The 26,042-nt window shown below is 37.2% G+C and overlaps 1 protein-coding gene across 1 annotated transcript in view; it reads left to right on the top strand.

The window, feature by feature from the left end:
• naaladl2 (N-acetylated alpha-linked acidic dipeptidase like 2) overlaps positions 1–26,042 on the top strand; it is a 480,620-nt gene that overhangs the window by 145,841 nt on the left and 308,737 nt on the right. Inside the window, exons 5-6 of the mRNA XM_080297617.1 lie at positions 591–768; positions 2,900–3,061. Coding sequence (XP_080153743.1) covers positions 591–768; positions 2,900–3,061 — 340 coding nt within the window. The remainder of the gene's footprint in view (positions 1–590; positions 769–2,899; positions 3,062–26,042) is intronic.

Genomic DNA, 26,042 nt, shown 5'->3' with positions numbered 1-26,042 from the left:
CACCCTATCATGTGATTTCCTGAGGTCAGATGGCCCAGGATGTGAGTGGGCGTTAAGGCGTCTGGGAAGGGATCTCAAAACTGGATTATAGATGGCAGAAAGTTGATGTCGTAAACCCCCGCCTCTGTTCAAAGATGGTCATGCACAGTGGACATAGATGGCTTCTTTCACTCCTCTTTCAAACCATCTGTCCTCTCTGTCCAAAATGTCAAAATTGGCATCCTCGAAAGAGTGACCTTTATCCTTTAGATGCGGATGGACAGCCAAGTCTTGTCCTGTGGAGGTGGCTCTTCTATGTTGTGCCATGCGTTTATGAAGTGTAACAAATACCTTAATGAATACTTTCAGCTTGGGTTACTCTCGCCTTGATCAACATAAATGAAGACAAGCTTCATTAGAATACAATTATACTGCTCCATCACAGAGGGACACATTTTCTATATTCGTGCTGTTTATTGTTTTTAATCTTATGAAGTTATGTAGCGTTGTACTTTTTTTTAACTTCATCTTTACAATTGTTCCACACACGAACTCCTGTGACAGTAATGCTGTAATGTTGACTTTAATTGTGTTCAATGCTATAATTTCAGGGTGTTCAGACCCTGGTCCTGACCCTGACCCTGAACTGATGGAACCCATCCAGCCCTCTGTATCAGTTTCACCACATGGACGATTTGAACGACTTCAAGAAGATCCCAACTACATCTCCCACTTCACCAGGGCTCCTGGACATAAAGGACAAAGACGACTGCACTGTTTCCTAGTCAAGTAATTTAAGAAGCACTGTACCTGCCCACACTCACCTTTGTAGAATTTCTTTCACTTTTGAACTTAGATCATATTGACAGTTTATGCATTACAATGATGTAGCAGATGATAATGAATAAGATATAGGAGTTTAAATATGGGAACAAATAAGACTGGAAAATAGAACCATGAAGCTATAAAATAAATATGGTGTAATTTCAGAATGGATGCCATTGCGTTTCTTGGTTATTACAACATACTTTTGCTCTATATCCTGCCTTTGACAAAACTTTGCAATAGCATTATTATAATTTTAAAAAAAAAACAAATAAGCAAGGAAAGAGTAGTAATGCAATTTTGGAGTGAGTTAAATTTTAACCCATGCAGTCAAATTTTATCGTTTAAATTCTGTGGACAAGGCATTCAGGGCCTTCATTTGCTAGAAGGTAATGAAAACACTGGTCCAGGAAACATTTTTTTCCTCTTGTCTAACTTATGAGATCAACCTTTGCATTACTCCATAAAAAAAACACTGTCCATTTCCCTAACCCTTAAAAAAGTGTCAACCACTTCTTAGTTTCCCTGTCCCTTCAAACAAACTGAAATCAGCTGCAAAAAATGCAAATAACAGCACAATTGGAACCATAATGTAATTACTGATTTTAGTAGAGTAATGCACTGTTACATTACTGCGTTACTGATAAATGTAATGTCATTACATTATTCTTATTGCATCTTTGGTATTCGTTACACCCAACACTGATGACATTTATCTGTTTTTATTATATGACTCTTGCCATTCGTGTCTATACCAATGAATATTTGTTCCCTGCATATTAATTGAATTGAAAGTGGAACTAAAAAAGTCCTTGTCCTTTTTCCTCTCACTGCTGACGCTAAACATCATCTAATCTGAATGTTTCACTGAATTTACTTCTTCCTCTCGCTCCTTCTTCCATGTCTAATTATTACATACTGTATCTATATTACCCTACTCAGTGCCATTAATGTACTATACGAGAAAGTTTGGGAATGGTCCCTGTGTTCTTAGACGTCCTATAATTGACAGCACCTGCTAGAATGCCTTTTGAATATTAAACTTTACATTATGTGCAAGCATTGTTTTACTTTTAAGACTCTCAACTTAGTTAGATGACTCTATTGATCTGTATTTCCTCAAGACAACAGTAAGTTTATGAGGAGTACTTATGACCAGAGTTATCAGTTGTTACTTTCATTTTTTTGTTATAATGTTTCGTAATAAATGTTTGGTGGTTCTGAAATAAACAAGCTGCCAAATAAGACTGAATTTTATTTACAAATAAACCATTGTTTCAACTCATTTAGGGACTTACAGGGGGGTGTGAGCAATGCACTTTTCTCCAAATTGTGTTTCCAACTTCTTCATCTAATCTTCAATGTCAGAAGCACATATTACCATACACATATATCCAAATGTGTTTTTTAAATCAAGAAGATAATAAGTCTTAGAAAGTGTACTACAATGAGATTTTCAGCAAAATAGTTAATATGATTAAAAGCAAGAAGAAGTCTGCGTTATAAAGGACTGACTTCGGTTGCAGGACTGATCGAGTCCGGCATATGCAAAATACAGGCTGTTTAATGTTGTTAAATAGTCAGCACTGATTTTTTAAATTTGTTTATTAATGAACAAAAAGTTATTCTCAGTGTTTAAAAAAATAATTACACAAAAAAAATCCACTTTATAGTGGCATGTATGTAGGTGTAGATCTCAATTTAGTGTATGGATATTCTACAGCAGTTCTTTACCTAGGTCTCAGATAGATTAAGAAGGGTAAACTAATTATCTGGATAATAAATAATATATAAAGCCAAAACTAAATATGCATCAGATAGGCTGTGAACATCAGATAACACCTTAAGCAGCTGCAAGCTTTGGTTGTCTTTAGAAATTAAGGTATTTACATTTTGTAAACATAACAGATTTTTTTCAGTATGACTCAGGGATAGGCCAAGATCAAAAGATATATACATTCCTAGCTAAAGCCAGATGATACTGATTATTACATTATACAAATATATCTAATTCATCTTAATAGCATCTTTGATTGCTTATATAATAGAATAACTTTAACATTAATATGTGATTGCTCCCTTCTTTTCTTTGTAGATACTTCCTGGCAGGGGTGGCTCTTTTTGTCCTTGGTGCCCTGATTGGTTGGTTTACTCACACATCTACTATCAAATCACCTGTTCTGCCACCCGACAGCTCCGACCTGCTGGAGGAGTTGTTAAAAGGAATTACCGCTGACAAGATAGATGCCCTTCAAAAGTAAGCCCCCAGTTTCAAAATTTACATTGCCCTTCTTGAATTAAACGCTTTTCTTTGAAACCACTCTTTCAAAAACACTATTCAGCTCAGTAAGGTTTATGTACAGACTAATTGCGTTATCAATGGTGTTATCATAAAGGGAAAGCAATATGGCTATGATGGAGTAGGGCCGAATGATTTTTTTAAAAGAAGTAACACAGGTGGACAGAGAGGAAGTCTCTGTCTACCCGTCTGAGGGCCCCTAACTTCACTATTATTTTCACTTGTTACCTTCTAGCCAGACACTGATCTATTTATAGCCAAAGAAGAAAGAAAAGATCCAGAGATAGCAGAAAGAGAGAAAGGGGAGAAAATGAGAGATAAAAAAGTAGCAGGTAACAAATCTTTTTTTATTTTTTTAATTTATTTATTTTTCTAATACTGATACAAACCTCCAACCTGAACGTTGTTTTCTCCAAGCCAAAGGATCACAGGATGCCTGGGTGTATGTGTCTGTGTGAGATAACAGGCTTTGCCACTGAACTGAAACAATCATGTCACCATGGTTTCTCTCTGAGTTTTCCATGCTTTTTATAATTTATTTTCTCACATTTATATTTCATGGTGCCAGAAACACCCCCATCCAACCTTCCATAACCACCAAAGCTACCCACACACACACTTACACACTACATCTCTACCATCTGTGTGAATGATGAGGTTTTTCTCCATCGCAGTTATCAGTGAATTTAAATGGTTATTTGTTGCTCCTGTCAGTCCTTCATGGAAGAGTTTGTCCTTTATTTTAACTAAGAACATCAACACATATGACTAATGTTTTAGATAGGTGAAGCATGAAATTAGAGGAGTGGTCTGCATTAAAAAATGGTGCTAAAATAGAATGTACATACATCATGGTCTTTGTAGACATTATGGACACCCAGCTTTGTGAACACAATAACTCGAGAACAGGACCACACAGGATTTTCAAATTGGTAATATTAGTAATAGCATCTGATAAAAATGTCAAAAAAGTACCATTACCTCATGGTAAGGAATCCGATCACTAGAGAAGGAAGTCTTCTAGGACATACCCTAACTGGATCATCTAGAAAGATGAGAGGTAGCACTAGCGGCAGTTTTTTTTTTTTTTTTGGGGGGGGGGTTGTGACAAACAACCCTAAAACTAGCCCTCACGTATCAATTCCTCTCAGTTTCCATTAAGGATATATTTAGGCTTTCTTTAATAATGGGAAAAACAGTTTGTTGGGATGCTGTGGAAAAAATCAGAATGCAGTTTAAAACTAAAGAAAGAAGGCAGAAAGAATTATCTATATGAAATATTACAAGGGTAAGGTAAAGGTGGCAAAGCTAAACACAATTCATGCAGATTTTATTATTTAGTTCCAATGTACAGCACTTTGCATCAGCTGTGGTTGTTTTAAAGTGCTTTATAAACAAAGATGATGATGATGATGATGATGATGATTGCAATTTTAGAAATAGTGATGCATGTGTGGTAAATGAATTGATTCCTTTATAGTGCTTTTGTACTCTTCCAGAGCGCTTTATGCAACATTCACCCATTCACACCAGCACTTTTTCCCACCTAAGCTTAAGTGCTTTCTCAGAGAGAAAGTTGAGGTTAGTATCTTGCCCAAGGATATTTGGCATGTAGACTGGAGCAGCCATGGATTGAACCACCAACCTTCTGATTAGATTATGCTTTACCTCCTGAGCTACAGATGGGGCAATTGCGGCTCAAGAGCTGGCAGTTCGACCACCGGCTCCGACAGTCTCAGTCGTTGTGTCCTTGGGCAAGACTGAGACTGAGACTGTGAATGTGTGTGTGTGAATGGGTGGATGGCTGTATGTAGTGTAAAGTGCTTTGGGGTCCATAGGGACTAAGTAAAGCGCTATACAAATACAGGCCATTTTACAGATACCCCTGTATCAATAGTATATGTATGAATAAAAGCAGACCTCAACATAGAACAACAGAAACTTGTGTAGACAAACAGCAGGCCCCTGTGCCATCATCCCTCTTTCTCTGGTTCAAATTTGCAAATACATCAGGACTTTTCCCTGGATCCAGTCCAATAGATGTGGTTAGCCACAAATAAATGATAAATTATTGTAGCAAATATTCTTAATCATTTTCTCTTGTTTCTCTATAATTTTACTTCAACAATCCTTCCCATTTACACCCACAACTTCAAGGCTATTATTGAAAAAGCTTCACAGTTAAAGGTGAAATGTGATCATTACTACACTTTGAAGGGGGTAGTATGTAGTTTTATATTGCCATTCATTGAAACTGATGGCATTTAGGGTTACTCCAGTCATCTCCGTCATCAATTACGATAATGATTCTATATTCACAATCATATGTTATGATAAAAATCTGTTATTTATGGACTCTTTACAAATAGATAGATACTTTAGGTATCTATAGTTTGGTTCAGTGGATATTCCAATATTCGCTTAACCTAGAGTCTGATCATTCTTTTTTTACTATTTACTTTATAAGGCACAGAAAACTGTGAAAAAAAGCTATCTGACTTTATGTTGAGTCTGGGATAGCAAAACTAAGACGGGAGCAGACAAAGCAAAAGAGACACATGAAAGGACTTCTGAAGACAGAGAAAGATGTAAGAGGAAAAAGGGGAGTCTAAGGAGATGATGGCGGAAGGGGAGCGTATTTAAACAGCTTTGCTTGACTAGACAGGGGAAATATCTTCGTGTGAATTAATTACTGTTTGGTTTGCAGGAATCTCCCACATTGAGTGATTATTACATTTGCATGAATAGCTCCCATATTCAACAAATAACAATCAGTGTACATATTGTTTGGAATTGTGACTGTCTTTGCACAAACTAATTAAGTCCCCTTTTGTTTATTATATAATATTTCCAATCTTTGGCCTTGTTTCTTAGCAAAATAGGGGGTGTCACAGCAGAAGAGAACAGACTTTTTTTTTCCAAGCTTGTCACTGTAGAAAGTTTATGCAACCAATTCTTTTTCAATTTACACTTCAAAGAGGTGTGTAAGCAAGCAGAGCTACTTTGAGAGAAAATGGATTAAGTTCAAATCCTTAGAAGATGGGCTGTCACTGCTAGTATCTTTGCCTGTCTAATACTTATATCTCTCCTGCTAATTATACTCCTGTAATAAATTTTTGAGCTATATGGAAGTACATTTTTTTGGTTGTTGCTTTTCTGCATACAGGTCTGCACATATCTCAAATGTGAACAACTGTGGTTTTTAAGTTTTTAGAGATTTTAGGAGTAAATTATGACTGCAATCACTGCAAATTCCGGTTTGGTGATATGATCAGATGGCAAATCTTTATCTAGCTGATTTAGTCTTATCTAGATGATATAGATCTTGCTGCGCTAGCACCAGAACAAGCAGTAACATACATCACAAGCTATTAACACAAAAGTGAATTAAAAAAAAAAAAAGCTTAAAAGTGGACTTTTAAGCTTTGTGGAAAACTGCAATTTTAGATAACTAGCTAGCAGATGATGGCTGTTAAAACAGTGAATCTGTCTCTATTTAGCTTATTTAGCTCCATCTACTATTTTGTGTGAGTTTCTTTGTAAATTGCCTATCACTTGACTAAGTGTGTCAATTATTTTTGTTGTACATTTTTATGTGATGCTAATGACCAATGCAGAAATTTGAACTTGCATAGTTCAAATGTCTTGATATCTGACATGCTTTGTGGACAGTACCAGTTTTCTCTGCATATTTGGAAAAATAATGAAAATTATAATGAAAATAATGAAATTATCCATGTTTGTTGACTGAATGGCTCTTTGGCAGTAGAACACATATTATATGTGCTAATAAAATAATCAAAAACCTAAACACACCTTATAGCCTTGTTAAAGCTACTGTATACATGTTTATTCTATTTGGTTATTGAAAAGAAGGGTTTTAGAGGATTTTGTGCAAGAAAACTAAACTACCAGAGAACTGGTCATGGAGAAAGCTGCTGAACGTGAAATGAATATGGGTGTCCTTGATAAGATTACTCGGTAAAACGTCTGACTTCTGGCTTTCTTAAATTATTTTCTTTTATTTTTTATGGAGTGTGAGCAGTGCTAGATACTTATCACTGATTTAGAGCTGACCACGTCCTCACTATTTGTAACTCTAATGTATCTACTACCTGTTCTTGTAGTAATGAAAAGTTTATCTAAGTAATTGCCAATTGGACCAGCTTTTTTTCTTTCTTTTTTTTACCTCTAACCACTTGAATGTCTCTAAACGTCATTAACTTTTTATGCGCATTTGGTCACCACATTGCTGTGCATTGCTTCCAGTGTTGACACGGCTTCACTTATGAGGCCGTAAATCTTTTTAGGATTTAACCAAAATCTCACAGAGCAGGCACTTCCCTTACCAAAGCCAATGCCCATTTTTGCACTTTCTTTAGAGAAACAACCCCTCATCTTCAGCTGCCTGTAATAACTGCCTCTAAATAAGAAAATTTAGATGAGCTTGTTTGTGTGTAGCAGACATGCTTTCGATGGGTGTTTCGTGTACAGTCACGATCCTGCTGTGTTGCAGTGTGACCCATCATTTATAGGTTCTCATCCAACTTGACATCACTGCAGCTCATTTCACTGATTACTTCATCTCTTCATTAAAGTTAAGTTAATCACTGAAATCAGTTGCTTTAGTGACTGATTGCAGAGACTCTCTGGCCATGATAGCACTGTAACCTTTCTATATTGATGGAAGTATAATTAAGCTTTTTTACTGTGTTTCTACTCTTTATAATTATGTGTATGCGCACAAGTCCACATGAGTGAATTGACAATTGTAGGCAGAACCGAGGAGATTGTGCTACCAGAATAGAATTTTGCAGACATTGAGGACAGCTACAAGTACCTTGGAATCCTATAGGGAAATGGGAACCATAAAAAGGCCAGTAAGAAAACCACAACCACCAAACATCTGCAGAGTGAGTCAAGGCCTCAGAAGTCAGCTGATTCCCATTCAGCAGTGCCTAGGGCAATCAGCACCTGGTCATCATATACCCTGCTGGACTAATCAGTTGGCCAAAGGAGGAGATGGATGCCACTGACATCAAGACAAGAAAGCTCCTTACCATGCATGGCATGTCGCACTGGCAGACTTAACAAGTGGCTGATATCAAGAAATCCTACCAATGGCTGGACTGAAAGACAGCACAGAGGCGCTAATCATGGCAGCACAGGAACAAGCTCTAAGGACAAGTTCAGTAGAGGGTGAGGTCTACCCCACCAGGCAGGACCCCAGGTACAGGCTGTGCAAAGATGCCCCTGAGCCAATCCAGCACAACAGCAGGGTGCAAGATGGTAGCAGGCAGGGGATACATGGAACGCCACAACCAAGTGGCCGGTGTTGTATACAGAAACATCTGTGCCTGGAAGTACCAAGGCGAAAATGGGATACATCCCTAGGGTGGTTGAGAATGACAAAGCTTATGGTTTCTGAAAATCGATGTTGTTTTAAGTCATATTCACACAGACATATAGAATATTCCAAGTAATATTCCATGTCAAAAGACGTGGAAGCTTTTGTGGCTGAGCACATGTGTGTGTGTGTGTGCAGTATCCTAACTTGAAATGCAGCCCTTATCAAAATAACACCGAGCAACATGACAGCCATATCAATAACACTGTGTTTGGTGTTTCCAATAACATCAGACTGTAAATGGTAAATATGAAGTAGAATAAATGAATACAAATCCACAGCATAAGTAAGACCGCATCCAAACTGAGACATTATATAATTTGCAGTAGTTCCATTTAGATTATTCCAGTGTTCAGTGCCAGGGTTTTGTGTTGAAATATAGACATATTTTATTTTCATGAACGTGATTTCTTGCTCATATAAAGCAATCAAGGGAAGCACAGAAGAGCAAAATACAGTAAGAGGGGAATGAAGGAAACAAATGAAGATGGAAAGGGTAAGCAGTCAACAGTGTGAATAAAAGGAGAGGGAAAGAAAAAAGAGGCCATATTTGACAATGACACTAGTCTAACATGGTGTTTGCTGAAAAAAAAAAAAGAACATGAGAACAAGAAATAAGTTTAAAGGTACTTCAGATAATCTTTTTTTTTTAAATTTCTTCATGTAAATTTTTAACGATGATAAATGTGTGACAATAGGGGAGGAGACAAGTCATTTTTTAAATAAAATAAGCTTATTTTCCTGATATGGAGATGAATGAATGATTATACAGGGATAGAAATATGAGATAAATGGACTTAATGTATTCCTATGCCACAACTAGTTCTTACAATCATGAAGAAATATTCTATATTGTAATGGCAATAAAGTGAATGAGAGAATAAAGGGAAATGTTTAAATTGCACTGAGATCTACTTGGGTTGCTGTGGGGCCCAGAAACTAAAATTGGCTGTGCTGCTTTAAAACCAAGGTTGAGAATAGATTTAATATATGTTTGAACATTTATTTGTTTTACTCAAATTTAAATAAACATATTTACTGCCTTGCTTCACATTCACTCTATTTACACTTCTGTCCAGAAAGTATGGCATCTCAGTATTCAGTATCAGTATCTCAATACAGTATTACAGCATTGTCTGTAGTCCAGAGAGCGAAGGCAGCTGAATTAATTACAATGCAACTTTTACACTTTTTTTTCTTTTTTGCTCTAAGATAAAGGTAACAGTAACATTTCTCCAGTTTATGCAAGTCTTTCTGTGTCTTGGATAGATCAAAAAGAATGGAAAGAGAAAGGCCTGACACACAAAGGCCTATAAACCTAACAGTTACCCTCTGACAGCCTCTGGTTGCTAACGAAAAATGTTTATGAATGGTTTGCAAAAGTTGCAGGGTGTTACTAGGGGAGATCAGTTGCAAAAGGTGCTGCACCAAATCTTTCCTTGTGAAGAAATACTAAGTTTTTCTTTCTGACAGACAGCCTGGTGGCTGGTGACCAGTCCATGGGCCTGTGTGACTGGGCCAAAATCTCAACAGCACTGATAAATAACAGTGGGAGTCATTTTTTGAACTGAGAAGAGCATACCTGTTCTCAAAAGACACACAAGTCTTCTATGGTGCAGAAAACTGAACCTGTCTGATCGGCCATAAGTTCTCATCTACCGATGTGCTGCTCTGAGAGGTTTCCTAAGTATTATGTTTGAAAGAGAACAAGAGACACTTGAAATCTAAATATTGTGATAATAATAATACAGATATTCTTAAGCAAATATGAATATCATCTTGACATTTGGGCTGCTGCATTTCTGCTTATTTCATCTCTTCATATTTAAGTCAGCTGGTAAGGCATAAGTCCTGAAATCAAGCCTTAGTTAAAATTTATGAAAAGTCCGCCTATCAGCATAATGTAAGATGTAGTTTGTGTATCCCAGCTTAAACTTAGAAGAAATAGCAAGTAACAGCAGGAGTACATAAGAAACTGTGAGAAAGTGATGATACTGTTTTTTGCTGAGAGTGCATTTCTGTTGCTCAGTTAAAGCTCTGCTTCATTACGAGAACACACACTCTCTAAGATCTGTGGTTATGGAGCATTAGGTGCCGGTGATATGTCATGTGTCACTGTTGTTTATAGATATGCAGTATATTTGTGATCACAGACTTTGTTTTTTGATGGCAAGGGTTGATCTCCACTTTTTGTCCAAATTGATGTGAATAGGAAACCATATAACACTTCAAAATCATATTGATTGCTTACTTTTACAGTGTTTTAGGAATAACAAACTCAAAAATTTAAAATTTAAATGTGCCACATAACCAGATTAAGAAATCTATTACCATTTTGTCTTAAAATTATTTTAAAACTTATGCAGCAGCACAGTGCTCTGAACTACTGCGCACCTTTCTGTGTTTCTTCTGCCTTTTTGTTGCGACTTCCTGCAACAACCTTCCGTCGTCAGGAACTGATAGACATCGACCTCAGCCTGAAACCGGACTTTATTTGGGATTGGACAGTATCCTACCCAAGATTGTGATACCACTGGGCACTCCGTAGGTTATTGTGGGGAATAGCAAGTGATGCAGACAGTGCAGGGAGCGGTAACAAAAGGGGGGGATACAGAGCTGACTAACACGTCCAGCTGCGAAAACAACAACCGTTATGCCAATTGATTGATTGGTAATTTATTTCAAACATGCAAACAATATACAGATACATTTATAAAAGAAAATAAGAGAGAGAGAAAAAAAATACTATACAAAAAAATCAATACGTTTCAATATAGCTGCCGTTCTGATTCATTTACATGTTGAAAGGGAGTGGGAAGAAGTAAACACTTATTTAATCCCAACCCTTTGCCAGTTAATATTTAGTCAGCTTCCTTACTGATATAATTTGTAATAAAAATAGTGAACAGATTTCTGATATACTATATACTGTAATATCACATCATGAATTTTTTTTTAAATAGAGACATTCACTTAATTTCAATATTTTCCTTTTCTTTATCGTTCGAGAAGATCATATTTTTATAACTCTTTTTGAACTGTTTTATGTTTGGACATTGCTTTTATTCCATATTCAGACTGTTCCACAGTTTCACTCCATGAACAGAAGCACAAAAGCTTTTTCTTGTAGTACGTACCTTCCCTGATTTGAAGTTACAAAAACCCCTTGAATTATAACTTCCTTCTTTCAAAAACAACATACTCTGAATATTACCTGGCAGTTCTTTAGTTTTTGCTTTGAATAGAATTTGTGCTGTTTGGAATTTCACTAGATCGTCAATTTTCAATATTTCAGACTGCAAAAATAGTGAGTTTGTATGTTCCCTATAACCTGCATTGTGGATGATTCGAATTGCTTTTTTTTTGAAGAGTAAAAAGTGAATGTAATGTGGTTTTATAGTTATTGCCCCAGACCTCTGCACAATAGCTTAAGTATGGTGAAACCAGTGAACAGTATAGAATATGAAGTGATGTTCTGTCGAATACCTGCTTTGCCTTGTTTAGTACTGCAATGCTTCGTGATACTTTGGAATGAATATATCTTAACATTGTAATGGCTGTAAAGCCAATCATGCTCCTTTGCCTTTGGGGAGCAAATTACACCTGCAGACAAGCCACCGTTCTCTGCAGATCACTTGTATGTTTGGATTTGTTGATAAAGAGGAAACTAACTATAAAATTTTGCAAAAACAAGAAGTAAATAAGAAGATTGTAGTTGCGACAATCTAGACTAACCAACATTAGCTTCTATCCCAGTAAGTTGATTTTGTTCATTTAGATGCAGTTTTCAGTGGGATAAATGTTTTGCCACTTGGATGAACAAAATCAACTTTCTGGGATTTCCTTACCTGAATGATTGAGCATCCATCGGGACATTACCTTTTCAGTTTTGGTGTATGTTCCCTGGTGAGCACAGATGGAATATAACCACCTGTTTTGTCAAATTCTGGCCGTTGAAGCTTAAATAATATGAAATGTACTGTGGCTGTTGGATTCTAGAAGTATGTATTCTTAAAATAATATACTGAGAAGATTTTTATTTAAAAGCAAATCCTTTTTACCAGCCTCACGCGGATGCATAACAATCATCAAAAGACAGATTACACTGTTACACAAATTTTTGACCTTCCAAATATAGAGATTTCTTGTATACCCTGTGATAGATTAGTATTAGCCCTTCAGTTGACTGGCAACATGTAGAGGGTGTACCCCATCCTTTGGAGTTAATCTTATATGATTTTAATGAATCAGTTTCACAGTTCAATTCAATTTTATTTATGTAGCACACAACAGCAACAGGCAACATGACGCTTTTTATATTGTGAGGTAAAGACCCTACAATAATAATAACAGAAAAAATCCCAATATGTAAATGACTCTCATGATCAAGCATTTGGTTTTGAATGATACTGCATGTGTAAGTACATTTGTTCAGTAGAGAGATTTGACCCTCTTGTTTTGTATTTGTGTGTTCTTTTCTTTATTTTCTCTAATAATGTAATATATTACAAAGTAATATTATAATGTAAGTTTGATCAAGCTGTGTTGATGTCAAAAAGCAGCAATAAATACCATAGTTTCAACAGAGAAATTACAGTATTCCATTTCCGGGTCCACGAGTCAACTTTGCAAGTTATGTTGAAGCTGAATAAAACGAAAAAAAGCAATTCAGCAATAAAGCAAAACGCAAGGCTGAATGTGTTTAGAGTGAATCTACTCTCATCTATGAAAAGCACAAGACCCAGTGTTTAACCCACCAGTTCTGATATTGCATGGCAATAATAATAGAGCACAGGGCCGACTATGTTAGGTCAAAACAAACACCCCCATGAAGTCTGTTTCCGACTGTTTGGTAAGAAACAGTCACACCGGTGGCCTCCTGGATGTTATTTGGTAGGGCTCTGGCAATGCTCATCCTGTTTCTCCTTACACAAAAAAGCAGATACCTGTCCTGCTGATAGGTTTAGAACCTTTCACAGCCCTGTCAAGCTCTCCTCAAATAACTACCTGTCTCCTGCATGTCCTCCATGCTCTTGAGACTGGGAGACACAATAAACCTTCCGGCAATGGGACATGTTAATGTGCCAACCTTTAGTTGGACTACCTGTGCAAACTCTGTAGGATCCAGTTATCACCTACCAGTAGTGACACTGACCCTATAGCTAAATAGAATAGAATTTGGATAGAATTCAACTTTATTGTCATTGCACATGTCACAAGTACAAGGCAACGAAATGTAGTTTGCATCCATCCAGAAGTGCTTTAGCCATAATATAGATATATTACAGAAATGGGCCTGTTATAGGTATGAAGGTACAAAATATGGGTCTATTATGGGTATGTTACAATGTAAACGATATGAAGGTATGTTATGAATATGCTATAACTATAAGTATGTACAGGCTGTAGTGGGTGTGCAAGCTATGTACAGGCTATGAACAGGATATAAATATGAAAACTATATAGAAATATGAACTATAAAGCTATACAGAAATATGAACTATGCAAGTTATAAACAGTTGTAAACAGTAGAATTATAATTATCGTATTATACTGAATGATTGTCTATACAGCATTTACAGTTGTGCAGTTAAGATAAGTGAAATATGTGGATAATTTCTTCAGAGGCTGTAAAGTGCTAGTGGTTGTGAGTGATGGTTCAGTCCATGTTAGTATTGTGTGTATGAGGGTACAGTTGTCCATTTGTTAGTTTTTGTCAAATGTGTGTGTGTAGATGGTTGTGTGTGTGTTCAGTTAATGAGATTAATGTGGGTCAGGTGTCAGGAGGCAGAGTTCAGGAGTCTGACAGCTGTAGGGAAGAAGCTGTTCCGGTACCTGGTGGTCGTAAATGCAAAGCTAGTGGGAAAAAAACAGTAAGAAAAGATTAGAACCACATCAATATTCCAGACGTTTACTTGACTTGATGCTATACTCTGATTAAAAGGTGTTCCTTTAAGTTTTTTGGCCAGTGCATTGTCTTTGGTTTGATTTTCGTTTTGATCCCATATATCACTGAGAGTATTTTTAAAATAATTGTAATGATGCTCTTAAATGTATGTAAATATCTCTAGATGTAAGTGTAGTTGGAAGAACAAAAAAGGAACCAAGAACACCGTTTACAGCCAAGCCTATTAACACTCTTGTTCTACCACTTTTGAAATGTTGTGTAACAGAATATTTTCCGATCCGAGGCTCTGGATCTGATCCAGGGATACAATTTGTTACAAAGCCAAAAGGCACTGATGGCAGTGTTTTTTTCTTCTTCTCCTCATGGTTCTCCTTTCTCTGTCTTTCTCTGTCTGCACTGTGCTTTTCACTCTTTCCGACTCACACACGGACACAAATAAGCGTACGTACAGAATGTGCATAGACATGTTTAAATTGGTTTTCACAAACCAGTACCTAGAGTTTCACACTTTAACAGTTTTGGGCGCAATTAATTGCATCGTTCTTTCAGTGCGAGTTACTGTGTGTACTTCAGTGGGATTTGAGTGAGGTGCTGTTGTGTTCTTCAATAGCTTGTAATATTAGCCTTATTATATGGCTCAGTCTTTGACTGAATCCACACCTTGTATGTAGATTACTGAAAAGGGAGAACAGAGCAAATCGAACTACTGCATTACCAAACTGGACTCATTGGCTTGAAGACAGCTCTTCAGTCCACTACTATGTTTTACAATTTCAGTAGGGGTAATAACACATGAATGAATAAGACACACTAAATCATGTGTTGATTGCCTTTTGCTTTGGGGTCATAGGAAGGCAAGTTCTGTAAAATGGTGGGAGGGAGGAAATACATTATTATTTAAAAAGTGTGTATCTTTTATTATGATTATGTAGACACATTTAAGACAGTAAGTTTCCTGGAAGGCAATCTGCTTCTTTGTTTATGTTAGGCTATAACATCAGGGAGGTACATCTGGACAGAATTATAAAACACTGTACGCAATCAAAATATTAACCATAAGTTTAGCTAATGCCTCTATTACCCACATAAAGCACTGATGTAAGAATCATAGCGTCACTTTAGAATTATATGATGAGGTTAAAGACACTGATATACACATATCATTAATATCTACATCAAATTTTCTTTCTGTGCACCAAATAAGTGCAATTTTTGTGCAATGCAATTTTTACTAGATTTATGAAATATGTGAAATATGTTTAAAGGGCAGTTTGGTTCTTACCATTTTATGTATCTCAGTGCTTGCATTCTGCATAGTACCATGCTGTTACAAATCACAATTTGTGACTAAATAATCTCAAATAATAGTATTCAAGGAAGAAGTAAAAAAATAATTTTCACCTTGATAAATTTAATTTTAATCAGAATCAGAATTGTGTTTATTGGCCAAGTATATGTGCAGACACATACAAGGAATTTGGTTCCGGTAGATTGTGGCTCTCAAGCACAGCAATGTAAATCACACACACACACACGTGTCTATATATACATTACACATGCATACACATACATAAATGGCCTGCATTTGTATAGCGCTTTTCTAGTCCATAGGACCCCAAAGCGCTTTACACTACATTCAGTCATCCACCCATTCATTCACACACTGGCAATAGCAAGCTACATTGTAGCCACAGCTGCCCTGGGGCGCACTGACAGAGGCGAGGCTGCCAGACACTGGCGCCACCGGGCCCTCTGACCACCACCAGTAGGCAAACACGGGGTTAGTATCTTGCCCAAGGATATTTGGCATGCCAGGATGCAGCCTGGGATCGAACCACCGACCTTCTGATTAGTGGCTGACCTGCTCTGCCACCTGAGCTACAGCCACCCCAGTAATAAGACATTACTGGGGTAATGTATGTGCATACACATACATACACAAATTTAGAAGTGTTTTGCATTTACTCAGGTTATCTGCATCTAATATCACAGTTTGTTTGGTAACCTGAATCATTTAAGTAAAAGAAATATTCAAAAGAATAATAAATTGGAAAGACGGCATACTTTTTCACGGTACCGTGGGCCTATATTCATTTGAAAATTTCTACATCACATATTTGTGGGTAAAACATCTGCACACAGATTTGTGCCTTCTCGCTGTTTATGATCTGATGCAACTTTTAGAGTTGGCTCATCCACAAGTATGTGGGGGTCTGAAGGATCCAAATGATGCATATTTTGTCAGTAGAGCATGAATGTGAGTCTCCATCTCTTTGCCCTACAATTTGTGGTCTTGTCCCCACAGACAGTACAGTACAATGTACTCACGCTCGTCCTGAAGCACACTTCAAGGAGACTTTAAAGGCGTATCTGAATATTTGTGGTCAGAGGCAATATTGATATTCATTATATTTATGATCTGTTTGCTCCACTTACTATAAAGTTAACTGATACAGCAGTTTGCACCTTAAGCTTCTGTACAGCGATGATTTATGACGTTTTCTATATTGACAGCACTATTGAAATAAGTGACATTTGCAGTTACAAAACAGGATGCAAAGACGCAAGAGATTTTCTGTCTCTGGTTAGTTAGTTTGAAAGACTTGTGCTTTTTCATGGCTTTGAAAATCAGCCAAGATCATGACCTTGGGAGAAAAAAGCTAGCTAATGTATGTTTTGATGTCCTTATATTTAACATTTTTCACATGCCAACTCCACTGCAGTGGGCCCTTAGTTGCTCATTGGTGTTATTTTTAGCTTAACTTACTATAACATGGTCCAATTAACCAGGGTGGGTTTGGTGAAACATGCTTTCCTGTACATTTAAACACACTGAAGGGAAAGTCTTCCTGAATGAGATTTTTAGCTTTGCTTTAAGTGGATGAACTGAAAATGTATTCTGATTTGCAGTCAATTACTGCTCCAGAAGACAATTTATGTCTAGTATCAACCCCAGTGACTCCTATAGTCTCTGCTACAATATCCATCTCACATTACATATTGCTATTTACTGCGGTTATACTGATTCCACCTACACAAAATCTTTTACATTTCTTGTGTTTGTGTGTGTGTGTTTACATTTATAATTTGTGAATTTGCCTCAAAGCAAAGATTTGGATCACATTCTACAAAGGTCCTGGATCACACTCAAACATAGGTTGTCATCTTTTTATATTGTACCTTTCTTAACTGACGAAGCCTGTCAGCATGACAGCTAGAATTTGCTGCTCCAAAAGTGTCTGGGAAGCCTTTTCTTTGACAGGGGTGTCTTTATATGCTTTACCAAATCCCTACTGATAGGACACCAAATCCAGAAATTATTGGTGTAATATAAAAGTGTTTTTGTTTTGCCTCAAGATCAAGATGACTGTGGCAACACTACAGTATGGATCATGTGTAATGAGAACACAAACATTCTCACAGAAAGAATTTATTTGTGTAGAAGCCATGATTTTTTGGATTATTGTGCTTGTTGTATCTTATTAGCTAACCAGAAGGTCTTCTATGGACATTACCATTCATTCAAAATATGTGTGAGTAAAAAGGTTTAAAGCATAAACACATGACTTTAGTCCCGCAAAACAAACTTTTGTCAAACATTTAAAAATAATGTAAAGTAAATGCTTTATATTGGTGTAATGATCCTGCAGTTTCACTTCACACAAACACACACGAAAACACAGTTACCCTTCATGCGTCCGCTGATGCATGCTAGAAATTGGAATACTGCTAATTTCTGACAAGGTGTCATGATAAGAAAAGCAATCCAGTTCTGATTTTCTTTTTTGTTGTGTGCAAGCTCGTGCACTATTAAAAATTATTGTTTTGATTTTTTAAAAAGAGAGAAAAAATTGTCACAGTTGCATAGATGAGTGATAGCTTACAATATAAGTGTATCTGCATGTGTATGTGTGTGTGTGTGTGTGTGTGTGTGTGTTTGATAGACAGAAAGGTTTCGTTTAAGGTCAAATGCCAAGGCTGATCCAAACAATCTACAGCACAGCAGTGACATGTGTCATATTCTATTTATTATCATAATGTCATGTTGAAAAAACATCAATCCAGTCAAAAGGGTCAGTAGTTCACAGTCCAGTTTAAGTTTAAAGTTTACAGAGGCCAAATACTGCAAATGCTCTGTAAAACTGAGCAGAGCCCAACCCAACCATGCATAATCCTTCAACACGACAGCACAATGCAGTTTGTTTTGACTCACTCATACTGCATCCAGCTCCTAATAATACTCACTTACTCAATAGTTTTAACCCTCTCAAGGCAGATTTGCAACAGTTCAAAACTAACAACCTGATTACCCCACATACATATTTTATGAGTTTATTTTACTCAGAAGTACCACTGCAGGACTTGTTTGTGCATTAGCAACAAAAAGTTTAAAAAAAAGTTTGAGCCTGAGAGGGTTAAAATACTCAATATTCTTACGGCTGAAAATCTCAATAAATTTGGTATTTCCACTTGTTTTACCAGTAAAATCACTATGTCCACCTGTTTTACTAAAATAACTAAGCTTTTTTTTTAAAAATGAAACTAAATATGTTTTGTTGTTTTAGAGAAATTATAGCTACAGCAGGAGCAAATGAGCCTGGAGCTGAGTGCCAAAGGCAAGTGTGTTTAAAATACTGAGCCAACAGCTATCACATTTGTTAGCCGTTCACCGGACTTGTTAACAATAAAAAAATGTGAATAAAAAAGTGTTAACATAGTCGATGTATTATAAAGATGCCAGGTCCACCGCCTGCATATCAGAATATACAGCACGGCAACAGTTTACAAGCTAGTTTCCTTTGATCATACTGCAAATGTCTTACAATAAGTCAGCAAAGATGCCTTAGTCCAGTGTAAAAATCTATACTATGGGAGCATATGAGCTATTAACTCCTATTGATTCCTTTATTTTATATTAGCTGATAACCTGAACTGCATTTACAGAATAATCTCCACACGATGATCATCAGAAAGAGTTTGTTTGAAAGAGAGAAAAAAATAAATTGATAAAATAAAATAGCGATAGAGAGGCTTTCTAATGTCACTATTACTTTAACTTTGTGTCGATAAAAATGCTGCTACGATGAGCTCCCGCTGTTCCGTAATGCAGACATGCTCAGAATATCCTCCACCACTTCAAGCGAGCTTTGTGTGTGCATCTGGGGATAGATTTAGGAGTTTGGAGTGCGTCTGGTCTGATTTCAGTGCTATTCTCTTCTCTATCTGTGGAATGTCTCATTCAAGAATGACAAAAGTCTCTGCTGCTTTTACAGTTCTTGCTGCTTCACTCAAGATGTCCCATCCCTTTTCTCCTTATGTAACATCCATCATTTCTTACACTGCCGCACTGAGACATGACAGACAAATGTCAATGCTGCGCAAGTTGATGGGCTGTAGGTTGTGTTTGTTGCTGAGATGTGACAAGACAGTCAGACATCAACTAAAAGGTTACATGGCCAATCAGAGTCGAACATGGCTGGGAGCTGCCACGACCACAAATCAGCAGTGTTGATGAGGGCTGGTGCTAGAGGCACTCAGTGGGGAGAGTACGCGTGCGTGTTTTTGTGTATTATTTGCCATCAGAACAGATGTCTCTGCAGCCTGTCGTTTTGATGTAGACATGCATCAAACTCTTTTTCTTGATGGCTGCTGATGAGTTTGACACATTACAACTAAGTATTTAGTTGCTAGTGGGCAGGTACACATATTGCTGCTGGGTATGTGTATAAAGTTTTTCTTGGGTTTTTTTTTTGTTTTTTTTGTAAAGGAAAGTAGGTTCCAAAGTTTTGTAGTCATTAGTCTTTTTTTTTTCTTTTAGAAAGCACTTGGAATTTCCCTCGCGTAATTTCTACCCTCATACTTGCAGAGTATAAATAAAAAAAGTCGGTATAGTCGTTTTGCACAGCTCAGTGCAAATTACAGTGGAAACTCATTTATCTGGAGCCAGTGGGAATAGAGACTGTTAAGATGGCTGAGACTCATTCACTCATCCAAATGCTCACACATGAGGCTCTACTAGATTGTATACTATTTGGTAAACACTTTGCTTTACACAGTAAATGTGTACAGTTTTATTGGCTCCATTGGGAAATCATCTTGGCTTTTAGCAAAGGTGCGGCCATGGAGTGAAATTGTAACCGTTATACTTCCAATTTTATCACATTTATCTTTTTACAATTATTAAGTATGTCTTAATGAACAGGAATATTAATGGTGATAATTATAACATGTGCAGCCAACATGTGCTTTAAACAAGTGTGCAGTATTGTCTGAATAAATTTGAAGGTGTATATCAACTAGCATGATGTGAAGTCTTTGTCATGTGGACAGCTGTAAAATTTTCCTTGCGTGCATTTAAGAAAGAAAAGTTTATTTTCTTGCTTCTTTTTACTCATTATTATGATTATACCTAAAAGGCATTAATCAAGGTTTCTATTAACCAATATGCATCCACTTACTGTCCCACTCTCCCTCTTGTGAGTCCCTCAGACTGCCCAGCTGGGTAATTACCAAAGCTTGTAATAAGGTGGGCACCGAGACATTAATGTAGTTTAGTTCGTCATGGTGAACGTGCTGAGACAAGCCATCCATTTTCAATTATAGTTGCATGCATGCGTGTGTGTGTGTGTATCATCTGACATACTTGACTTGTAGACACACACACATGCTCACATATACTTATAAACACGTCCCTGGAGTGTGAAGCCTACAGGTAATTACTTTACCACAGAGCTGTCTGCCACAGCAGTGTCCCTCTGATCAATACCTGTGTTAGCAGCAGGTGCAAGCAGCTTTATACAGTGAAACTTCCCCAGGGGCTTCTGTTAAAGCTGTACATGTGGCTTATAAAAGAGCTCGTGGAATAAAAGTAAATCCTTACAAAATACCCTTTTTAACATGTTTTTTTTTTTTAATTTAGTAGTGACTTAACCTTTATTTTCAGAGGAGAGGATCTCGAAATAATTTTAAAATGCCATGCACTCATGGTTACCATTTTACATTCACTCATGAAATGCACATAAACATGTGTTCAGTTTATACAGTCCAACAAAAGAAAAAATCGAAGCGTTCCAGTATTTTATTATAACGTGCCTTATTTAAGTGGTGCAATCAAAACTTAAAGAAAAAACTGTTAATAATTAAGTCTGTTAATATGTATGCATTATACCCAACTTCCAATTAACTAACAGCCCCCAAATCACTAATCATGCAGTTAATTAAGAAATGAAAGCTAAAAGGAGGATGGCTTCTACAACAGACGAGTTATCTTAAGCTTTACGTTCTAGAATGACTCACACATCAACTTTTCTGAAAATCAAGCTCAGTGATCTTAATCATGCTTTATCTGTAATACAGCTGAAAAGCAGCTCAGGGCTTGGAGTGATCTACAAGGACAAGTGGCTGAATATTTGTAAAATTAAAATGAAAAGACTCTTAGTTATCTGCAAGTTTTTTAAAGCAGTGATATCTGCCAGTGCAGAGGTCATTGTATTAAACCATACTGACTTGTTAGGTTTCTGAAACTTCTGGGCATTCCAGAATTACAGTTTATCTTTCATGGTCAACTTACCAAAGAAGCAGTCTTTTGTATACTGTAGTTGTGAGCTAAAAATGCAGACACAGCACAACATTACAGCATATACACTGAATCTAAAGTCCGCCTTTATGTTACTAATCTAATATATTACAGTCGCATTCCTATTTTGACTGTATTTTTACATCGTTTTTGAAATAAGAACCTAAACTGGCAACAAACTGCAGTAAACAGAAGTGAGACTCCTTTTTTTTTTTTTCAGAAGAGCTGTACGGCAAGGGTGGGTGGTGTCACCTGACATATTTCTCTGTACGGTTAAGTACATCATTCCTGAGACTCAAGGAATGCCAGGAGTTGTGCTTGGTGGGGACCTCATTAATAATCTGAGGTATACAGATGGCACTGTAATAATTTCACCATCTGAAGAATAAAAGAAATAAGAAAATAGTCGACATCATCAGTGAGAAGAGTGAAGAAGTGGGACTGGTCCATGAATGTGGATGTGGCACTTTATACTATAAGGTAAAGACCCTAGAATAATAAAAAAGTAAACAGAGAAAATCCTAATAATCACATCACTCCCTCTGAGCAAGCTCTTTGGCAACAGTGGGAAGGAAAAATCCCCTTTTAACAGCAGGGGGACTAGATTTTGATGTAACATCTGGAAAAATCAAACCAAAACACTTTTGGAAACCATGTCTAGGCGACCATTAAAAGATATTGGAAAAGTCATATTTACTAAATGGGTTTACATTTGTATTATGTAAAAAATTTTGTTCTTATTATTGATAATAAAGAAAATTCTGCAGAAAAAAATGGTTCATAGCTCACGAATCAGAGAGGAACTGGGCATGCCAGGATATCGGTAAGCTTACAAAAATCATCTTGCATGGTGTTGAAATGGTGCTTCTCCTATAGATTCCAGGAGTATCTTTCTTCAGGGTGACAATCTTAAGCTTGTTGAAGAGAAAGTCAAGAAAATATGAATGTCCATGATATTTTATGAATTTTATATATGATTCAGATATGGATATACACAAATGGAGTCCATACCAAGAACACATAACTATTATAGTTGTGAAATGCAACTGGCATGCCAAATGACCTATTTTACTGTGTCAGTTCGCACACTGAAACAATTCATCAAAATAATTTAAGTACTAAAAGACATTAAAAAAAAAATCATTGACCAGATTTGCCCTCTCAAGTAACTCATTACACAGCCCGGATATAGCATCTGATAGTATGCTGGATATTTCAGCCTTTATTCTCAGCCTTTTCAGGAACTCTAAAGCACAGAAGGAGGTCTGGATGTGGAGGGAGATAAACAGCATAGCAGGAGCTAACTTTCTTTCTAGCTCTGTCTTCATGAAACTTGAAAGGAAGGGAAGAAAGAGTGAGAGAACAGAGGAATTTGTGGGATGAATATATGGGGAGAAGGGAAGGCATTGAAGCCAGTATGAGGATGGAGAAAAAGAGAGGAGCACAAACCAAGGCAGAGAAAGCAGGAGACACACAGACGTAAATGAGCCTCAGGAGGGTATCTGAGAGTGACAGGCTGCTGCCATGACTATACCGTGCTGTGGGTAAACTGTCAAAACATCGACTGGTCCACCTGGCAGCCCACCCCATCGCATTTTTCTTTTCAAAGTTTTATTCTCACTCTTTATTTCTGCTCCCTAAAAAGGAAACTCGCAACAGCTGCCACACAGAGACAAAAATAATGAAGATCTAAGTAAAACAATAACAAATTTCATTCGTATTTTAACATCTTCTATTTTTTTTCCAACATGCTTTGCCATTTGCAGACAACACTGAAAGCGCAGTTATGCGATCATGCATGTTTTGCTAACAGTGAATCCATATATAACTGATGTAATGATGTCGCCACATGTGAAAATAGCTTTGGGATTTTGTGACAAAGTAGCTTCATGTCATCATGTGATGAGAGAAACTGCTCCCCGCAGTACATGAAGTCATCATTTTTTTTGCTTGTTGGTACAGTGACGAGCCTAGGGCCATCATTACTAAATGACACTTGTCAAACTCTTACAGTGAGCTAACAGACTGCAGAGAGAACAGGGTGACAGGTTAGAAGAAGTAAAAAAAACAGCTACACTGCACTGTAGATTGATAGGTTAATATCCCAGAACTTTGGTGCCTTTTACTCGCAAATAATAATAAATAAAATAAAACATCTGGTGTTTGCAGATGTTCCAATATAGAACATGTGAATACAGTTTTTAAAACAATCCTTTGTGCACGTGGATGAGCCTGTGTTTATTTTCTGGGTTACACAAATGTGAATATGTCACACTGACTGATAGCCATGCCTCTCCAGCCCAGTGTATGTTGCCCTAGGAGACCCAGCAGTAAACACACAGTCATCCTTCCACCATGAATCTTTGCCAGCCGCCTCATCTACTGCTCTTCACCCAGACACACACACACACACACACACACACACACACACACACACACACACACACACACACACACTGATTTCAACAAGCAGCCATGCTGCAGCAGCTCCAAAATCATCCTCCCAAACCACTGAAATGCTCCACCCATCCATCTAGAGCTCCCCCTGAAGCTCTTGGGTTATGACTCCAGAATAGAACATTAGTGTCATGCAGCAGTATTAAAAAGCAAGTGGAAAAAAGTTCGAGGTAGTTATATTGTTGCTGTTATTGGATCCAGACATCTGTCAAGATTTCTTTAAATTTACAGACATCAGTGGTGAAGAAGCGTTAGTCTATACATCCCTAAGTAATGCTTTCTCAGATTGTGTACACAGAAACTGCTTGCTGAGCTAAAGTGGGATTTCTTTTTTTGCTTTTGCTATTCTAGTGACATGCTGAATTTAACACAGTATTGATAAAACTTGGTATTCAATACATATTTCATATACTCGCAAACTTTTAGTAATTCATTACAAATATCAGCCATGTTGGGAATGGAGGAGAGTCACGCAGATGGAGCGATGGCACTTTGGTACAGTTAATCTTCTCATAGATGGGTGACAAGGTAATGGCAAATGTGTGTGACTATTCCACTTGAACCACTCTCAAACTGGCATTCGGTGTGCAAATGAGCAGACAGCTTAATGAAGCTGAACACTAAAGCACAGCATAATAATTTTATCCCCTTAAAGTCTGTAGCAATCACCAACGATTGCTACACATATGTAAATGTGTAAATGTATCTCAGCAAGGTCCCTGTGTGGGAGAGTTCCTCACTGTTTAAGGCACCTTTGAAACTTTGCAATGACAGCTAAAGATAGCCAAGTTCAGCAGATGATGGCAAGCTGAAATTGACTCACTAGTTGATTCATCATCACGAATGTGTAATCTGACCATCAAAACATGTGGAAGTTTGTTCACTCTTAGAAAAAAAAGAAGGCCAGTCTCACTAAAAAGGCACGAAAAACAGCAATTTTGTCAAATCCGCTTGCATCTCACAAGCACATGGAAGGTGTTGGTGCTGTGTTGAACTTTTTGGGGATAATGAGAGTTGTCTCTCACTTCCAACTCATGACACAAGCATCGTTGTAAAGGAACCTTTGGTTTCTCAATTAAACGGACTTGCTCCAGTGAGGTCTCTTGTAATCCAGACCCTAATTTTTGTTACCATATAACTACTGGTTTTCAAACTAAACCAGCAAATGAAAGCAAAAGTAAAACACAAGTCCACAGAAAACATGTCGGCGAGTCAAAACAAAGCAGACATGAAGTAGAAGCATTGTGACCTTCTCTCTTTCTCTTTCTTGTCCCAGTATTGACTCTGCTGTTCTTTAAATGAGAACCATTTCTTCTGGCATCTAATATTTGTCACAGCCACTCTGCTAAGGCGTCAATACAAAAAGGACAACTTGGATGTTGCAGATTCTAGTGACGTTAGTGGCTTAACAAGAATGCATCTGATCTGTGAGCTTCTCCTTGTGAAAAAAGACAAGAAACTATCACAACTATACCTTTAGAAACCAAATGCTATCTTAAATGCTAATGGCAGCTTACCAACATGCTTACTTGTTTTTGATAACCCATGTTTAATGTGGCAAAAACCTTAGGCACTCGAGTATTTGCTGATG

This window comes from Astatotilapia calliptera, chromosome 23 (assembly GCF_964374335.1).
Source record: "Astatotilapia calliptera chromosome 23, fAstCal68.1, whole genome shotgun sequence".
NCBI classification, from domain to species: domain Eukaryota; kingdom Metazoa; phylum Chordata; class Actinopteri; order Cichliformes; family Cichlidae; genus Astatotilapia; species Astatotilapia calliptera.
The sequence above is the reverse complement of the archived record's forward strand: the minus strand, read 5'-3'. Positions and strand labels throughout refer to the sequence as shown.